Source organism: Carcharhinus amblyrhynchos, chromosome 8 (assembly GCF_965287045.1).
Source record: "Carcharhinus amblyrhynchos chromosome 8, sCarAmb.v2.hapA, whole genome shotgun sequence".
Classification (NCBI taxonomy): domain Eukaryota; kingdom Metazoa; phylum Chordata; class Chondrichthyes; order Carcharhiniformes; family Carcharhinidae; genus Carcharhinus; species Carcharhinus amblyrhynchos.
Window position 1 is genome coordinate 13,416,617 of NC_137331.1, and position 20,577 is coordinate 13,437,193.

Here is a 20,577-nt window from a genome sequence, read left to right on the forward strand (position 1 = left end):
CTGGGACATTGCCGGGCAGTGCCTATAGGGCAGTGTTAGCTTGTCACTGCCCACTAGGTTAATGTGGTTTATTCATTTAACCCATTTCTGAACTAATTCAAATGTGTTCTATTTATACAACTGCGTCTTAATGACTGATTGATTTCATTGTGAATAACTTTTGCTAGTATGAAGGCTGCGATTCTCCCAGATAAAATGTAAGTGCTGCGGGAAAATCAGTGCGTTTCCCACTGGTGCTGGCAGCGCTACTGAGGCACGATTTAATAAGATTAAAACTGAAAAAAATACCACCACGTGGACCCAATGCGTCAGGCGTGAGGCTCCTGATTCACGGATCGGCTGACATTCAAGAACACTTCCTAGTTTTTCTTCTCGAAGAATCGCCCAGCCTCTCATTAATGCAGGAGGCATTTCATCTTAGATTGTTTATGAGACCCATCGTTTGGACTTACAACTGTGGATTTACCTCTGACGGTCTCTACTGTAGCAAGAGCTCCCAAAAAAAATCATTGAAGCCTGGAACTGATCTGGATTTTCCAGCCCTAACTAAAGTCAGTGGACCTCTGGCTGGCCTGCTGCATCTCCTGTGATGGGCCCTGCAGGTGAAAGTCCTGTAGTCAGTCATTGCAGTAAAACAATATCATACAGAATCTGTAAATGCTCGCAAAAAAAAATACCAAGTTTCTGCTGTTGTCAACCTCATTCCCACCTCCAGAAAGAGATGAAAATCTTGGACTTTGGGAAGCAGTTCCTCAAAGTGCTATTTGTCACCAGCAGTGCTGATGAGGAAATTCAACCCTCCGATTTCGAGCATGGCTAATATTTTTGGCCTAACTCTGCAAATGACATTGCCCTCTGTACCGCCACCAAGCAAGACTCTCCTCCAGAAATGAATTCTCCCATACTTTTGATTCTTAGACTGGGATCATAGAATCCCTTTATTGCTGAAGAGGCCATTGTTGTCCAACAAGGGGCATACACGCGATGGGTTGTACGAGGGGTGCTCTTGGTTGTTTGGAGAATAGCCTAGTACGTCACGCCGTTAGTGTGTGCTTAAACTGGACCAGATGCTGGGCAACACGACAGCTCAGTGACTATCACTGTTTGCTGTGCAGACACATGGATTTGGGCCTGTGTCTGTGGGAGTTTGCGCATTCTCCCCGTGCTTGCGTGGGTTTTCTCCAGGGGCTCCGGTTTCCTCCCACACCCCAAAGATATGCTACTAGGCTGATTGGTGTAACAAATTGTCCCTAAATTAGTCTTCCCTCAATGTGGAACGCCATAAGCATAGACAAGGGTCATGGGTGGAGGGGGGACTCATAATGTTAAAATGGCGGCGCGGGCTCGTTGGGCCGAAGGGCCTGTTTCCCGGGCTGTGTTGTTCTTTGTTCATTCGACCCATTGCATCTGCACCTACTCTCACCCAGTATCTTAACCAGGCCCTGTTCCCCTGTCCTTTCCCTGTAACTCCACACATTTACCATGGTTGATTTTTCTAACCTTGACATCTTGGGACACTAACGGACAATTTAGCATGGTCAATCCACCTAGCCTGTACAAATTTAAGGTGTGGGAGGAAACCAGAGCACTTGGAGGAAACCCATGCAGATATAGGGAGAACTTGCAAACACCACACAGTCACCCAACGCTGAAATCGAACACAGGTCTTTGGCACTGTGAGGCAGCAGTGCTAATCACTTGTCACTGTTTTACCACAGAACTTCTTCAATGATGAAATTATCCTGAGCAATCTTATTTTACTGTAATCCTTACAGTTTATGGCCAGTGTTAACACAACTTCCTTGTCACACGGGTTGGATGATTTAAGTACAGTTCAGTAACTGTCATGTATATCTGGGCCAGAACTTTATGCGCCATCACAGGCGGTGTATTTTAGGTGACTGCAGGGAACGTGTAATTGAAGGGTCAAGGTTCCCACTGGGTTCCAGCCCACCGTGACCATGCAATGATTTTACACTGGGTTGGGCTAGGCCTTGGACAGGAAACCTGCTCTTGCCCTAGTTGAAGCCCATAAATGGTCAATTATTGGCGACTTAAACACTATTTCCTACCCAGCCTCAATATTTACACTTGTGTGGGAAAGCTGAAAGTCAAACAAGTCACGGTGGAAAGGGAGTTGGGGAGAGGGAGAGGTGGTGGGGTCCCTCAGTCAAAAGTCCCTTCTGAAGACTCCCTCCTGAGTGAAAGTAAAGAAAGTAAATTTAAACGCTTATCTGGGGACATTTACACCGCTGACTGAGACTTCAGGACCTCTTCCTTTGACATTGCTACCGGTGTGTGCACGCATGCACGTGTGTGAATATATAATTGGATAATGAGTGCATTTACAATGCGCAATGTAGTGAGAATCTTCAGGGAAGTCTGAATATGTTAAGGCTGTATGGTTTAGTATACACCCTACAAATGATTTCCATTAGTGTGGGCTAGAAGGTGATCTCACAAACTAATACATGTGGCATCCAGAACATTGGATGTTTGTTCCATTGTACAAATTGAAAAGTATGCATTGCTGGATGTTTTCCACACCAAATGAATTAATACTACTTCTAATTCACCTTCCATGGCATTACACACAAGGGAGGTGAGGTCAGGGAGCAGGAGACAATTGGACTAGAGTGCACAGTCTTAATTGTAAAGTCACACATTATGTTATTTTATGGCATAGAATCAGCGAATTCCTACAGTGTAGAAGGAGGCCATTTGGTCCACCTCATCTGCACCAACTCTAACAGAGCATTTTACCTAGGTCCACCACCGTATTCCCATAACCAACTAATTTACCCCACTAATCCCCCTATACTACTCATCTTGGGACACCAAGAGTCAATGTCTCGAGACCAGTTCACCTAACCTGCACATCTTTGGACTTGTATATCCATCTTATTTATCCATTAATCATTTTCTGCATTTACAATGGAAGTTGCATATCTTAACCTTTAACACCGATTGTTTAAAGATAGTGGACAACATAATATTCACGGCTAACAAAATGCTGATCTTTATTTCAAAAGGAGTGAAGTTTGTGATATAATTCTATAAAGCTCTGGTTCAATGTTTTTAGAGCATTCTGTTCACTTTTGGGCACCGTACCTCAGGGAGTATATTAGACAAGGAGATAGTTCAGCAGGGTCCAGGAGAAGGGGTGCCCACAGCACTAATCTCTTTTTGGGAGACCAGGCATGAGCAGCACTGGCACTTCCTCAAGCGGCTGTCTCACACCTCAATGTGCTTACCAGCAAGTGCACAACGGCCGCCCTGCTCCAGCATAAAGTTTTAGCAGAGGAAGAATGCCCAGGCTGAAACGTAAATTTCAACCCTCATTTTGCTATGCATTCCACTGAGGCCAGCTTGGAATGTGTACCGCCAGAGGGAAGCTGCAAGGTTGGTGTTAAGTAAAACCGGAATACCCCAGCTCAGCCTCAATCCCCTCCCCTTTCCCTGCTGACCATCACTCAGGGTCTGTTCTGTCTGTCTGTCTCTCTCTCACTCTACTTCCTAGGCGAAGAGGCAAGAATGATTTTATTAGTTAGCCCTGATGCTAGGCTTATTTAATTGTCACTTTTATTAATTATTCATTTTTAAATGATCAATGTGTTGATTCTTTTTGCTCAGCAAGTTGTTTATGTTTTCTTCGTACCTGAACTGTGTTTCTTTAATCCTTGCTTAACGTTGTGCCAGACCAGATCTCAGGCAGCTGAGTCTCTTTCTGAGGGGGAATGAGAGGTTCGCAGAAAATCTCGTTGCTTCTTGCAAGGCGGGTTATTTGTGTTCCAACAGAAACAGGAAGTGTTACAAGCGCTTTGCGCATGTGATGGTATCTGCACAGTGAGGTTAGTGACCCTTTGTTAGGATGAGTGTAGACCATAAACCTCAAGCATTGATTCTGTTTCTCTCTCCACTGATGCTGCCTGCTCTGCTGAGTATTTCCAATGTTTTCTGTTTGCAGCTGTAACACTCTGCTCTCCTATTATATGCTGCTTGCTGGACATTTATAAGTGTGGTTAGTTTCAATTTAAATTGAGCAAACAATTATCACTCAATTCAAGGTGTATTTTTTTCTGCTAACAAAGCCTACATGTGTGGACAGAAATAGCAGATTATTGCGGGTAAATAGTTTGATGCTACTTCACAGGGAGATTTTAAATTTGGAAGTGAAACCAGGAATCATGCATAATAGGATATGTCACCATTATTTCATTTGTAATTGGGATTGTTGTTTGTGGTGCTTGTGAGGTTCAAACTTTTTGGACCTTGCTGCCTGGATATTGCACAGGGCCAGGTTCAAAGAAGGAGAGTTAGTTACAGAATATGAATGACCAGGTTGTGTCTAATTATCTGATAAAGCCAAGTAAAGTTAGAGTTTATATATTAGTTACTAGTAAGGGTTACAGTAACACCTCAATGAAGTTGCTGTGAAATTCCTCTAGTTGCCACACTCTGGCGCCTGTTTGGGTCAATGCACCTAACCAGCACATCTTTCAGACACTGGTGGGGGTGGGGGGTTGGGGGGGGGGGATGTGGTGGGGGGGAGGGCTGAAGGACCCGGAGGACACCCACACAAACAGGGGGAGTACATGCCAACTGCACGCCATGGTTGTAAAGTGTGTCATTATGAAACGTGAGATTTATAAATAGAAGCATAAGTACAACAGCCAAGAGGTTTTGTTAAACTTATGACTGTATGCAGTTTGCATGTTCTCTCTGCGCCTGCGTGGATTCTTTCCGGGTGCTCTGATTTCCTCCCACACCTCAAATATGTGCAGGCTAGGTTGATTGGCTATGACCCTTCATGTCCAGAAATGTGTATGGGAAATAGCAGGGTAAATACATGGGGTTAGAGAGTAAGATGCTCTATCAGAGAGTCAGTGCAGACTCAATGGGCTGAATGGCCTCCTTCTGCATTTAGCATTCCATGATTCTGAAGAAAACAACCAACCCCCACTGTTAGTATGGATACCTGAAGAATGTAAAGGGGAGGGTAAAAGATGAGGGGGTGGTGCATATGGAGCTTGAAAACAGGTGAAAAACACCAGACCCATAACTGTCTCTCCCAGTGCATATTCAGCAGCACAGTACTTGGGCTAAAAGGGTTAAGTGGTGAGGATAGATTGCACTGACAAGGCTTTATTCCCCTAAGTATAGAAAATTGTGGGATGATTTAACAAAGTTGTGAAAGTAGATAGAAAGAAACTAATTCCTCTGGGGAGTCCAGGATAAGAGAGCATAACTTTAAAATTAGAGCTAAGCCATTCAGGAATGCTGTCGGGAAACATTCCTTTACACAGCAGCTAATGGGCATCTCGAATTATCTCCAAACTCAACTGAAAATGTCAAAACTGAGATTGATCATTTTGTCTGAGGCAAGGATATCAAAGTCGGCCAATTTTTAAAATTTTGTTTATACTTTATTCCAATTCAATCCAATCAAATCAACCCAATTCAGAGTCCCAACAAGTTAAGACATTCCCGATCCAAGCTGAGAAGACTGGGCTCCCACCCCCTGTGTTGGGCTTGATCTACATGATCCAAGCTGATTGGAGTAGGCACAGCTCCTCCTCCAAGGCTCGATCTCATTTGTATCTTAGCCAAAAGGCCGAGATGCCGCTTGAAAAAATTGCTTCAAATGAAGCTAAAATGTAACCTAATGACTTCAACCAAGTGCAGCATGTCGATACTACACTTGATCTTAGCCAAAAGACCGAGAAGAAAGTCAGCCAATAGAGTTAAGATACAACTCAGCCACGACCAAGCTGAAAGGTAGAACAGGCTCGAAAAGCTTCTTTGTGTATTCCTGCCGCCTCTTTTCAGTGGCAGTAACTGCATTGTCTCCCCTGCTAATGGACTGTATTTACAACATGACAAATTAACATGGGCACTTTCTGTTATCAATGTCAACATAATCATCTATAATGGTGAAAGTCGACAACAAGAACTTGCAGATTTAAGACGTTGAGGAGGAACTTCTTCACTCAAAGGGTGGTGAATCTCTGGAATTCTCTGCCCGTTGAAGTGGTGGAGGCTACCTCGCTAAATATTTTTAAGACGCGGGTTGATGGGTTTTTGATAAGAGAGGGGATTAAGGGTTATGGGGAGAGGGCGGGAAAGTGGAACTGAGCCACGACAGATCAGCCATGATCTTATTGAATGGCGGGGCAGGCTCGAAGGGCTAGATGGCCTACTCCTGCTCCTATTTCTTAGGTTCTTATGTTCTTATGTTTGATGTATTATTGATGGGTATGCATTTGTTTCAATCATTTGCAAATCCCAAAGCAAGCAAACATGATAGCAGCTGCTGTCAATATAATTCCTTCTCGATGAAATGTTTTTAGGCAAATGATTTCTTATTTCTCAGTTCCAAATTTACAGTATCTTGAGTTTCGACATCTGATGTATCGGTAAACAAGTGACAGAAAAAAATCTGACAGTTGAAGATGTTGCCTAATAAACATTATCGTGTGACCAGTTTCAACTCCAGTGAGATTCTCAAGTACCATAACTGGGAGATTGAAAAAAACCTGGTACACACACGTGCTGGCAGAACCCAGGCACCTTTGAGTTCACTTATTTTATGAACCTCTCTCTTTTGACATAGTGAACAGAAATGCTGAGGGTATAAAGGACATTTTCTGAATATAACTCTGCTTTTAAACCAGCAAGATAACACTCACTTCCCACCGGTGGGGTGGTCCAGTCCCACTGATAGTGAGCTGCCTGGAGGGTGTGAACAGGAAACCATATTGAGCAGCAATGAGACTGGAAGATCTGTCATCAGTCAATGGCAGGCCACCCCTCACCGAATGTGTTTCTTTAATACAATCTCTGTTTGTCTATTTCCTACAGAGACTCAGGTTTGAGTTTAAATGCTTCCAGTTAAAATAAAAACAATGTGTGTGCGGGGAGTTTGAAGGAGATGAGGGAATGCTCCATTGAAAAGAGGCCTGTCACTTAGCCACTCTGATCCTGCTGCCTTCCTGCTGTATCCTGAGGTTCTCCTGAACAGACAACCAGGACCCCCATAAGAAGTCAGCTGAGACCATCTCGAAGTATTCCAATTGAGTCCTGACTGTGTCATCAGGACACAATTGCAATATTGGTCCAAAGTCTGAGTGGGAAGGAGTGCCAGTATCTTTATCAGGCCAGATCTATCTAGAGGGGGAGTATGGGTCAGAAGAAGCCCAACCATGGTAAGTTTAAGTTTCCTTGTGGGTCTGGAGTTTTGCACTGGGCCTTAGACTGAGACCTGGAGCTTCTTTCTCCGTATCTAGAGCCCACTTCACCATTTACCTGAGTTTTAACTCAATCTTCTGAAATCTTGCTTCTACTCATTGAAGGTTCAGATATGCCAGCAAAAATATTTACAATAATAGGATCTTCCCGTCCCCTGGTTATGGACAGCTTTGTGGTATATGCATTGCGTCCCCACCTCTGTTAAAATTGGAACTCCGTTTATTTCATTCTAACTCTCTTTGCTATAAATGATTTGTGTTTACTGAGTGCAATTTGTCTCTATTTATTTGGTATAAACTCTAAATGTTTTCAATTTAGATTCTTTCACAAGTCTTTCATTGAATCCAGGACAGTAACAATCCTGTCATGTAGTTTGGAATCCCATTTCTTGGCCTTTCCATAAACATGGACCTAAATGACACTACTTCCGTTGCAAATACTTTTGTAGGAGTATAACTGCACCACAAAACATCAGTATGCTACTTGCAAATGGAGTCTTCAGTGTTAAAAATGACTCAGGCTGTTTCTTTCCCGAAATATCTTCCGTGCCACTTTTAAGCAGTTGCTTGTGCTCAAGGCAACACAAGCTTTCTAAGTTCTCTATCACCGACTTTAGCCTGGTCCCTTCTGCCTTGAGACCTGTAAGATATAGCGTCTGGATTCTGTACAATGCTGAAATCCCATTGACATATCTTAAATTCTCAAATGACATTTTGGATGACAGTCTGACCAATTAGCTCGCTGGACCTGGAAGCAGATGGAAGCTGAGCAACTGCTATGGAAAAATGTGCGCTGAAAATATCCTTTTGAAGGGGCAGCTGAAGATTTTTCAGATAGCCCTATGAACCTTCTATCCAGAAGCCACTAATACAGCAATGGATCAAAGTAACCCAGCAATTTAAACTACTGTCAGAAAGGGAAGAGACAGAGCTGCCAGACTTGCTACTATATATATACTAATGCATGCCATTTATAATACATGTGGTGGAATTTATATAGTAACAATTATGTTACGGCAGATCTGGGTGGCATGGTGGCACAGTGGTTAGCACTGCTGTCTCACAGCACCAGAGACTGGGTTCAGTTCCGGTCTTGGGTCACTGTGTGTTTGGAGTTTGCACATTCTCCCCGTGTCTGCGTAGATTTCCTGCATGGGTGCTCCATTTTCCTCCCACATTTCAAAGATGTACGGGCTAGGTTGATTGGCCATGCTAAATTGCCCTTAAGTGTCAGGGGGATTAGTAGGGTAAATGCGTGCGGTTATGGAGATAGGAACTGGGTGGGATTGTTGTTGGCGTAGGTTCGATGGGCCAAATGGCCTCCTCCTATTTACAGATCTATAATTTATCTTTATATTTTGATGAATCGAATGATCTTGGGAAGAGCTGGTAGAAGGAGTCAGCAGGGTTGCCAACATTCCAATATTGCCTTAACAATCCCTGGAATTAAGGATTAATTTCCTGGCTACTTCTATGAAAAACCCGGGAGAAGAATCCAAGGGATATTAGTAAAAATGTTTTTTCCCGTTGTTTATTAGTTATAAAAATATTGAAGATGAGGGGAGGGTGGAAAGGCCGTCCAACATGAAGAGGTCATGTGGTGACGCCTCAAGTTGACAACCCTAAAGGAGAAGGTGTGTAAGGTGCAGAAGGACAAGGCCCCAGGGATTGTTAATGTGGAGGGTGGGGGTGGCGGGATGGGGGATGGTGGTGTTGGGGGGGTGGTTGGGGGTGGGGAGGGAACATGAAACGTGAAATGTCTGCTTTCAGATCAATACTGTGCTGTGAAGTTTTTGGTGCTCCTTTGACACGGAGTATGACTTTCAGTCGAGAGGGGTGTTTAAGTGATTAAAGATATAATTCGGGTATGTTTTGACTGAAAACTCACTGATTCCCTCCATCGATAATTTAGCCAAAATTCTCTAAAATATATATTTTCATTAAATGAATTTGTGACTTGATAACAAATGAGAGTAACTCAATTAAACTGATGGCAACTTGAAGTAGTTGTGTGATAGACAAATGGAGATCCAACAATAAAAAAAATACCAGTCAGAAATGTGGCCCCGTTACCCTTTTGATGTTCCAAAGAAAAAAGAAATGATGACTGGAGATATTGTATATCTCAGTAACCTGCCAAATACATGGTTTGGTTTATTTAAATTATTACCATAAAATTGTAGCTCTTGACTGATGACAGCCCAGTAATCTACAGTGAAGGTTACTAGTATCTGCACTTCAAAAGAAATGGCAGTCAGCTAAGGAAGAAAGAGGAAAGATTAAGCTCACATTTCTCGCTGACCTTCCACGTGCAGCCTTGTAAGTGGACACAAGGGGATCCGAAGACCAGAGATCTGAGTCAGGTTTTCAGAGTGGGTCTCTTGTGCACAGCTTCCGCCAGTGAATTGATCCTTTAATGTTCACTGTTATTTTGCTAAGGCCACCCATTAATTTAGTGCAGGGATAACATTTGTACAGAGTGTTTACAAACAGAGTGGGATATCAGTGGGAGGAGGCTCAGAGTTGGTGAAAGCTGTTGCAATAGCTCATTGACTTGCCAGACTGTGAACAGGTGGAAATGTATTTGTGTCGAAAGAAGTTAGATTGCCTTAATGCTGCATGTCGCTCACAAGTACGCAGCATTATTTGTCAGGGATTGTATTTCATCCAGGAGTGATTTGTGTGATATCACAGAAGCTCGGATCACTTATGGATAGGAGCTAATTTTTAAAGTTCATTTTTATTAGTGACAAGTAAGGCTTACATTAACACTGCAATGAAGTTACTGTGAAATTCCCCTATATAATATTCCCCTATATTTATTCTTACAGTTGTTTGGTGATACAGACTAGAGTATTGCTGAAAAGTGACTCACAACACTGAACTTTTCACTCTTGCACTCATCAGGACAAAAGGAAGAAGTCGAAATTTCAAATGATCACAGTTATACTCCAGGAGATAAGGGTGCTGATTCATTGGCAAGTCAGTTCTGATTGGGTGAGGCATTGCCATGGAGATAGTAGTGGTGAACTATAATATCATCCAGATGCAAGGCTTGAATTTTTTGCTTTCAGAAAATGGGTACCTGCTTATGAATGTATCATGCTTCTAGCAACTATAAATGAGCCAAGTTTAGCTCGATGGATTATCCCAAACTGAAAGTGTAGCTATTACTGCACTCAGTTGTTTAGTAAGTGCTACCCAATCATGGAGTCACATCTAACACGATGTTTTCTTTTTGGATTTTCAATCACGGTCTATATTCTGCCTATTTACTCAGCGGGTGGTGAGGGATTGGAATGCCCTGCCTGCTGCAGTTGTAAATGCGCCTAGTTTGGGGGCGTTTAAGAGATCTATGGATAGGTTTATGGACGAAAAGGGATTGGTATAGGCTAGTGGGTCATTGTTTTTGTAACTGGTCGGCGCAACATCGTGGGCCGAAGGGCCTGTTCTGCGCTGTAATGTTCTATGTTCTATGTTCTATGTTCTATTAAGAACCGCTGGAGGAAAATATTGCTTGATTTGATCAGCCAGTTGTGGAGATGTATGGCCTATGTACCTGGCTTTGGGCTGGTGGTGAAATTCATACATGATATTACTCAGTTGTGATTAGGGAGAACAGAATGTTCCTTTTGCCATGAGATTCCCCCTCCAGGTCCAGCATTTGCTAACATCTTTCTCAGTTTTCATGAGAAATTAGTTTTTTATTGCATGCACCCTGGTCTGTTCATAGATGTAAATCATACACTTGTGACCTTTGAATCTGCCTACTACATAACTAAGCAACTCCCTTTATGAATTACAGTCATAGTGTGATGCCCAAGTTCATGTGTCCTACATCCAAACAATGCCTGATTGACACTATTCTAATTCAAGAGAGAGATGAGGAGGAATTTCTTCTTCAAAAGATTGTTAATCTTAGGAATTCCCTATCTCACAGAGCTGTTGAGGCTCCAGTTGAATATACTGGGATGATATAAACAAATTTATGAACTGAATTAGACTATAAGATTATAGGAAATGGGTAAAAATTGGAGTTGAGGCCAAGATCAGATCAGCCATTATCTTGGTGAATGGAGGAACAGAATTGAGGTGTTGTATTGCCTAATTCTGCTCCTATTTCTTGTGTTCCAATGTCTGTTGATTTTTTTTAGATGATGTAATCTTTGAAACATCTTTAAAATCAGTTGTGGATCTAAGTGGCAGGGCTGAAGCCTGGAGCTCCACAGTAAAAAGCCTCACAACACCAGGTTAAAGTCCAACAGGTTTATTTGGTAGTAAATGCCACTAGCTTTCGGAGCGCTGCTCCTTTGTCAGGTGACGAAGCGCTCCGACGGTTTACAGAATACTGATTAGAATGTGAGTCTTTACACCTAATCAAGTCTTAAAGGTGCAGACAATGTGAGTGGAGTTAGCATAGGTTAAAGAGATGTGTATTGTCTCCAGACAGGACAGTTAGTGAGATGTTGCAAGCCCAGGCAAGTCATGGCGGTTACTACCAAATAATCCTGTTGGACTTTAACCTGGTGTTGTGAGACTTCTTACTGTGTTTACCCCAGTCCAACGCCAGCATCTCCACATCATGGCTGTTCTCCACAGCAGTGTAAAGGAGTATATTAACCTTTACAATACCAGGCCAAATGGAGATACTGGTGTGTGTCAAAATACAGAATAATATAAATGCCTAAGACTCAATAATTGTATTTTCAGCATTGAAGCATGTGTGCCATATGCAGAGAGCAATTATAATCTCTGTGAATGTGGAGGTAGAAACGTTTGTGTTGTTTTGTGGTGAGTGCATCTGCTGATTTTAATTTAAAAAGATCGCAGACCATTTTAACATGTTTTCTTGGAGTTTTTTTTTTGTTAAACCTGGTTATCTGTGGTTACAATGATCTTGATTCAATTAGTCAGCAAGCTGCCAGAAGATTATAGTTGGTTTTGAGGTTTGTGTTGTAAGCTGCCTGCTGACCTGCTTTTCAATGAAATTATTTTCCCTGCTGGTGCCTTAGTGTCAGCGATGGCTAAGTCATTTGCAGTCTTGCCCCTTTATGAGGAGGTTCGTTCATTCCCCACTCCAGCACAAAAATCTTAAGTGGATGTGCTGGTGTAATTCTGAGGGAATGTTGCATAGTCAGCTGCCACCATTTCCCAAATTACAACAGAGACTAAATTCCAAAATCACTTTAAACATAGACATAGAACACTACAGCACAAACAGGCCCTTCGGCCCACAAGTTGCGCCGATCATATCCCTACCTACCAGGCCATAGAACTATCTCTAACTCTCAATTCCATTAAATCCCATATACTCATCCAGAAGTCTCTTAAAAGACCCCAGCGAGTTCGCCTCTACTGCGACCGACGGCAGCCGATTCCACTCACTCACCACCCTCTGAGTGAAAAACTTACCCCTGACATCTCCTTGGTACCTGCTCCCCAGCACCTTAAACCTGTGTCCTCTCATAGCGACCATTTCAGCCCTGGGAAATAGCCTCCGAGAATCCACCCTATCTATACCTCTCAACATTTTATACACCTCTATCAGGTCGCCTCTCAATGTTCGTCTCTCCAGGGAGAAGAGACCAGCTCCGTCAACCTATCCTCATAAGGCATGACTCCCAATCCAGGCAACATCCTTGTAAATCTCCTGTGCACCCTTTCAATAGCTTCTACATCCTTGTAGTGTTTGCTGTCAAGTGCTTTAAGGCATCCTGAATTCATGAAAACTCTTGATAAATGCAAGTCTTTCCAGGAAGGAGATCTCAAAAATGACCAGGATCTTAAATGTGCCTAATAACTTCATTCTGAGAAAGGTCTGACTTTGTCTTCGACTGTTCAAAAATGAAATTGTTGATGTTGTAGACTGTTGAATGCTTTTATTATGAGAGATAGCATTGGAAAAAGTTAAATGCGTACATTTGGGCTATTTGTAGAAACCAGAGGATTACAGTTAAAGGGGTGATGTTTCTATAAAGAGTATTTATTGTCTGTAGTTTGGAAAGGGGCAGGATAGGTTGGAAGATTTCAACAATAAAACCACATGTCAAGGTAGAGTGTTTATTTGCAATGCACCACATGCTGACAATTAAACAAGACCAAGTTCGCCAAACACTTTTTTGATGGAGGCAACAGATGAAATTTTACCTTTTTGTAGAGTGTGGCAGTGAGCAGGAAAAGGGGTGTTGAAGCCACCAGCAACAGTGATGCTTTTCTCTGTCATACTGCTGGGAACCTAGCACATAAATGTTGAAGAGGTGGGTCCCACAATGTCATCCCGGAGAACCTGCCCCGCCAGCGATTTTGTTCTTCAAAGATCAGGGAGCCATTTTAAAAGGCCACCCGATGAATGAAAATTAAAATGGAAACTTGCCCCACACCCTACTACACAACTGTCCCAAGTGCCATGAGATGGTGCCACAGTGCCAGGGGTGGGTACTGCCTGGCCATTACCCTCTTTCCCCTGATTAATGCATTCACTTCAGGCAGATCTGCCTGCCAGGTACATGACGAGGAAAATAGTTGTAATTCACCCTGGCGTTCCGTCACATTGACACGAATGGATTATCCAATGGCTAGGAGAATGATAAAGCATAGAGACCTGATAATGACATGCAATTTTATTATAATGGGTTTACTGACACTATGTCACTGTCAAGGAGCAGGGACAGTCATGACCGATTTAAAATATGATATGTGCTGCTCCCGTTACCAAACCCACCTGAAAAGAACGGCAATGGAAAAGTTCAGGCCAAACCCCTTCCATGTACATTTCAGTCTTGGCAGTAAAGCTTATCCAGTGAATGTTAGTTGCTCCATAAAGAGCAGTAACAGCAGGGCAAGAGGAACAACAGAATCTAGCAACATGATAGAGGATGGGAGAAAGACAAGAGAGCAGTCTGGGGAGAGTGAAAGAAGCTTTCTGCTGGTAGGAGAAAGGGGCTGGGGATATTCACATTAATGCAGCCATTCTGAGTGCAGCAATCTCTTAAAAACCTGAGGGAAATCACTGTTAAGTGCACAGCTTGGATTAAGCAGGTCATCCTGATCAGGGATGGTTCATCTTTTGATTGTTGATTGGTTTGAAAGGCTTGGCAGAAGGGCTGTTGTAATTTGCTCTGCCACAACCCAGCCTGGTCCAGCGTACGTTGAACTTTTAAGCAGTGAGAGCAATACTAATCAACTTAAAAACAATTTCTTCAACAGGCACCTAACCGAGGCTGTTTGATCAACTTTCAGAACTGCTTGGCAGACACTGCCCCATGCCCACTCTTGTGCACGTCACATGTCTTTTCTTTTCCTCCCTATGTCCTCACACACATTAAAACCAGGCATATTTAATACTTTGGTTTTGAGATTTTTTTTATGTTGAAGAGACTGTATAAATGGCGTTTGTTATAGTAAAATTAGTGACAGTATAGTAACTAGGTGTAATACTGATTGGGCTAATATTGTAGTTGTGGTATTAATAATAGCTGTATCTATAATAATAGTGATGATGTGTCATCTGGTGCACAATCTATCTGTGCTGTAAACTCAACACTCATCAATGAACACAATACATAAAAGAAATCCAAACTTAGCACCTTAAAATTTCAAATGCATTGCCTAAGGTATGGAGAGTCTTTTTGATTTGAGATACTTACCTTGGACAATATGAGCAGTTTTATAAGACAAGACTCCAGGCATGTATCCGCGCCATGTTAATTGTAAAATCAGCCTTTTTGTTATTGTCCTGTCTTCAACCCATGCTCCAGTGTTGTGCAATTCAATACCGAGTGGGGAAGCTTGCAAAGTTCCCCTACATTTGTAATATGGATTAATTTTCTACTATTAACTTGCCTGCATTGCCCTTCCGAATTTCAGTCAGGCCAACAGGAAGACACTGCCTCCTGATTAAAGGCTAAACACACAAGTGCTTTTGAAGTAGACGGGATGCCATTCAGCTGCCTTCCCTTCGTTTGGTGTAAACAATTCTTGAATGTGAAATGAGCGAATAAAATTTCAGCAAAGTTGCAACAAGAAGGAAGCAACACCATTCAGATTAAAGCTTGATTCAGCGTCTTTCTGCACTTTACAGTCTAAAAATGACAAACTTTTGATCTTTGAATGCTATGAAATGTAAATTTTCAATTCCGTATCAGTTTCACTATTGGCAGCTGTGAGATTCCTGTCCGTTTGAATTCTCTATGGAGTTCTTTCCACCTACTTCCTTGTACCCTCTTATCTCCTGACAGTTTGTGAGTTATTCAGGAATTTAAATAAAGAATGAGGGGACAGCAAGTTGGTTGAATGTGGTAATTCAGAGGTAAACATTGGTGTTCTAAGTACTAAAATTGCAGTTGTGGTTTATGACGAATGTGTTAGTGTCTCATGAGTATCTTGAAAAGCCACGTGTGAACTCGCTGTGTCTCTGTTTGTCTCTCCGTCACTATCTCTCCATCTTCATGATGGGCCTGCCTTCACTCTCTCAGCACTTCAGATTTATGATAAGGAGATCTATTGAGTGATCATATATCTGATGACAGGTGAGATTACTGGCAGCAGGCCCCAGTGGAATGAAAAGCAGATGATCAAAGTAAGCACAAATACTGCAATGGCTGCAGCTTTTCAGCTGAGAGTTGTAGCCATTTCCAGTGCTGGAGGCAGTTCAGAAAGAGATCCAGAAGGCTGATCCTCACCCTGGGGCAGGAGATATACTGAAGGAGTTTGAGCTATTTAGCCTCAAGAAGTTGTAACAGATGATTTACGGAAATTTGAAATTGAACATTATATCATGAAGGTAAATCTGGAGGATAACAAAATGAAATTCTGAGCACAAGACTAGGAAATACAGGTTAAAAATGTTGTTTGAGGTTTGGATTTGAAGCTTAGTCCTTTACCACTCAGATTTTGCTGTCTATCTGTAATAATCTCACTGAGGTCAGTCTTCTGTCACCAACATCCTTTATTTACACAGTGAATAATGCATCATTTCTGCAGCTACAATATACAAATCAAAGCCCTGGAGACCTTTGGCTCCTGGTTCGTGTAGAGACAGCTGGTTTTAAACTCCTGCTTCTCCTTTCCAGTTGGGCAAAGTTTTGCTTGCTCCACAAGAGAATCATATTTCACGAGGTCCGGGGGGTGATCTGTTGAAGACCCACCATGGCCATCATAACACTATCAGAATTTACAATGCCCAAATTGTTGGGCTGGGTCATTTGTAGGATCCAACTATATCCTTGGCACAGCTCTACTGCCTTTAGTGTGGAAAACAGAAAGAGGAATAAAGGTGCCACTACAGAGCCTTGAGGTTGGACTGGATGTTATCTTTGAGAATTCCTGCATTTTGATGGAAACTGAAGGCAGAATCCTGTCGACAGTAATATGTTGCAAGATCGGAACATTTGGTTATGCCTCTGCTGCCCTCTGTGTTGAGGAGGTGTAAATAAAGTTAGTTCAGTAGTGACTGCAGTTGAACATGTGTTAGTTTTACGCACTGCAATATACAAGAGAAAAATAATAATGAGACTGGTTGGGGCTTTTTTTTTACATTTCACTTGAGAAATTATGCGGTGAAGAATATTGCAACATTTTTGGAACTTCTGAAGTTGATTTTGAAGAAGTTTGAGCAATCTGAAAATTGCTTTGTGTTTGTACATCATATTCAGATACAGATCAGTGAGTCAGCACAGTGTATAACTGAAAAATAACATAATTGAACCCTAGTGAAATTACAAATAAAGGCTCCAACGTTCAACAGGAAGTGAATGAAATAGAAGATGAGGATAAGATATTTCCTTACCATGATGGGCCAGATATTTTTGAGGTGATGTTTATCCGCTGGTGCCTGAGAGATCCCAGTACTTTGGCCTGTTTGCAAATTAATAAGATCCAGGACTTGTATTATGGTGTAATTAAGAATGAGATTGCATTCTGTTAAGGAAGGAGCTGTGAAGTGAGACTGTTGCACATTACAGTCTCGAACTATAGAAACTCTCTTCTAACTGGGGGTTTGGTACAGGCCTCCATTCATAGGAGGGCTAAAGAAGAATAAAATGAAGGCCAGGCTTTTGAACAAAGGCAATAAGCTGATGTGCAAGGAAGCCTGCAATGAGATTGCTCCCATGGAAATGCAGAAGGAGACAGCTGCAAATTGCATGGAAGTTCTTTTCCTGAATGGGCAGGGAATTAACAGTTAAGAGAAGACAAGCCATAGCAGCCAGGTTCATAGTCTCAGAGTCAGAAATTCAGATACTACCATTACTATGGTGCCCACCAATCATATAAATAGCCCATTTCCAGTCAACGTGCTATGCCTGTGGGAAAGTTGGTCACATCGAAACAGCAGCAGGAGTAAAGGAAACAGTAATGCTTCAAGTCGTGGCAAAGCTCCAGGTCACAGTACTGCACCAGGTCCAAGTCACGGTAAATTTAAAACTAGCTCAGATGTCTGGAAATCCTTAAGTATGGATGTAGTAGATGTGGAAACAGAAGTTGGTGTTACCTATTGGTAAGAGCAAGACTTGTACTCAGAGAACAAGCAAAGCAGCACGTGGAAGATGAGAAGAATAGAGCTGAGAATATAATTGCAGTGCCCACATAAAAAGGAAATTTGGAGATTGATGACTTGCTTTTGTTGTTGATAAACTGCAATTGTGTCTGTTATCTTGGATAGAGAATACAAGAAGACTCACAAGCACATTCAAAACTGATCTGAAGCAGGTTAGTGATTTGAATAACAGTACTCCAGTGCTAGGCCAAGTTTGTATTAGGATGGAATATGATAATACATCCTATTACTTGCTATTGGTAGTTCTAGAATGGAACAGTCTCTCTGATGGGAAGCTTAAGTAGGTATGGTTAAACAGAATGGAGTTATTTACAATGGGGATCAGTATGAATATATCTGATATTGAGAAAATGCGTAAGAGGGTACAAAAGGGTTTTGAACAAGAAAAATGTTAAAATTAAGCATTTCCAGGCCAAAGTCAAGATAAAGGCCAGTGTATTGAAGATTTGATTTCAAATTTAGGCAATGGAGAAGTATTTGGTAACACAGATTTGTCAGATGCAAATTTCAATGGGATTAACTGATAAGAGCAAGGAACTGTTTACCATTCATGTAAAAGGAGTTACCATAGTCTGCTGCTCATGTAGTGTTCCAGAGTGTCATGGATCAGTTACTGAGCGGGATGAAAGGTCTGTGCTGCTGCATAGATGACACTATAATTACAGTAAGACAGAGAAAGAGCACATTGTAAGGCCGGCCAGTGATGATCATGTCCCACTAATGAACAAAATCCTAGATCAATTTCAGGAGTATGGGATCAAAGCTAAAAAGAACAAGTTATATTTCATGGCTTCAAGTGTAACATACGCCGCTCACCAAATAGAAACTGAAAATACCCAATGTGGGAGAAGGCCAAGGGGATTTTGAAATCAACGAGAACAAAGAAGAACTTAGAACGTTCAAAGGGCTAGTTGTGTATTATTTTCAGTTCATCCCTGACTTAGCTAATACCTTCACTCCACTATATTAACTGCTTGAAGATAAAATAGATTGGCAGTGGTCTGCGGAATGTTAGAAAATCTTTGGAGAAAGCACTCAATAGTGATACTCTTTTGATCCATGATAATCCCAAGAAAAATTGGTTTTAGCATGTGATGCTTCACTGCTGGGGTTAGATGTGGTGTTATCTCATGGTGGAAGATGTGGAGAAACCTGTAGATCTGTGTCTCACATACTTTAACAAAGTCAGAACAGAGTAAGTCCAGCTGAGAATGAGGCATTAGCAATCATAAGTAAGTTCCACAAATAGTTGTAAGGTAGGAATTTCACTTTGGTAACTGACCTTTGGAAACCGTTTGTTTCAAAGAAGGGAGTACTATCCCATAGCAACATGACTTTGTGACCCATCATGTGACATTAAATACCATGAGGCAGCAGAATGTACATATTCTTTGGAGATTGTAAGTGAAGATTCATTCATTTCAATCCATTGAGCTACCTGTTAATTACTTTACATACTCAAGTGACATACCAGTGTCTGCCAGAGAAATTAAAACAGAAACTCAGAAGGATGTAGTGCTCAGTAAAGTGCTCATTTATGAATGGCTGACTTAGTAGCGGGAAGGTCGTGCCTTACTAACCTTATTGAGTTCTTTGAGAAGGTGACCAAAGAGGTGGATAGGGGTAAGGCAGTAGATGTGGTATATATGGATTTTAGTAAGGCGTTTGATAAGGTTCACCATGGTATGCTTCTGCAGAAAATGCAGATGTATGGGATTGGTGGTAATTTAGGTACTTGGATCAGGAATTGGTTAGCAGATAGGAGACAGAGGGTGGTGGTTGATGGTAATTATTCATCATGGAGTTCGGTTACGAGTGGTGTGCCTCAGGGATCTGTTTTGGGGCCACTGCTGTTTGTAATCTTTATTAATGATCTGGATGAGGGTATAGTTGGGTGGATTAGTAAGTTTGCTGATGACACCAAAGTCGGAGGTGTGGTAGATTGTGAGGAAGGGTGTTGAAGTTTGCAGGGTGACTTGGACAGGTTGCAGAGCTGGGCCGCGAGGTGGCGGATGGAGTTTAATGCGGAGAAGTGTGAGGTAATCCATTTCGGTAGGAATAACAGATGTGTTGAGTATAGGGCTAACGGGAGGACTTTGAATAGAGTGGAGGAGCAGAGGGATCTAGGTGTATGTGTACATAGATCCCTGAAAGTTGGGAATCAAGTAGATAAGGTTGTTAAGAAGGCGTACGGTGTCTTGGCGTTTATTGGTAGGGGGATTGAATTTAGGAGTCGCAGCGTCATGTTGCAACTGTACACAACTCTGGTGCGGCCGCACTTGGAGTACTGTGTGCAGTTCTGGTCCCCACATTACAGGAAGGATGTGGAGGCTTCGGAGAGGGTGCAGAGGAGGTTTACCAGGATGTTGCCTGGTATGCAGGGGAGGTCCTATGAGGAGAGACTGAGGGATTTGGGGTTGTTTTCACTGGAAAGAAGGCGGCTAAGAGGGGATCTTATAGAAACATATAAGATGATTAGAGGTTTAGATAGGGTGGATGGTGATAGCCTGTTTCCTCGGATGGAGAAATCTAGCACGAGGGGGCATGGCTTTAAATTAAGGGGGGGTAGTTATAGGACGGATGTCAGGGGCAGGTTCTTTACCCAGAGGGTGGTGAGGGACTGGAATGCCCTGCCTGCTGCAGTTGTAAATGTGCCTAGTTTGGGGGCGTTTAAGAGATTGGTGGATAGGTTTATGGACGAAAAGGGATTGGTTTAGATTAGTGGGTCAATGTTTTTTTTAAAAAAATAAGACTGGTCGGCGCAACATTGTGGGC

General features: G+C 42.2%; 1 protein-coding gene across 2 annotated transcripts in view; it reads left to right on the plus strand.

Moving 5' to 3' along the window:
• The window catches only part of itga9 (integrin, alpha 9), a 424,393-nt gene that overhangs the window by 10,212 nt on the left and 393,604 nt on the right, over nt 1-20,577 (plus strand). The window contains exon 1 of one of the 2 annotated variants that reach the window (XM_080193713.1): nt 14,104-14,175. The exons of the other annotated variant lie outside the window; for it this stretch is intronic. Within the exon in view, the coding sequence (XP_080049839.1) occupies nt 14,113-14,175 (63 nt within the window). The 5' untranslated portion in view covers nt 14,104-14,112. Of the gene's footprint in view, nt 1-14,103; nt 14,176-20,577 lie in introns of those variants that run through there. 2 annotated transcript variants of the gene reach the window in all.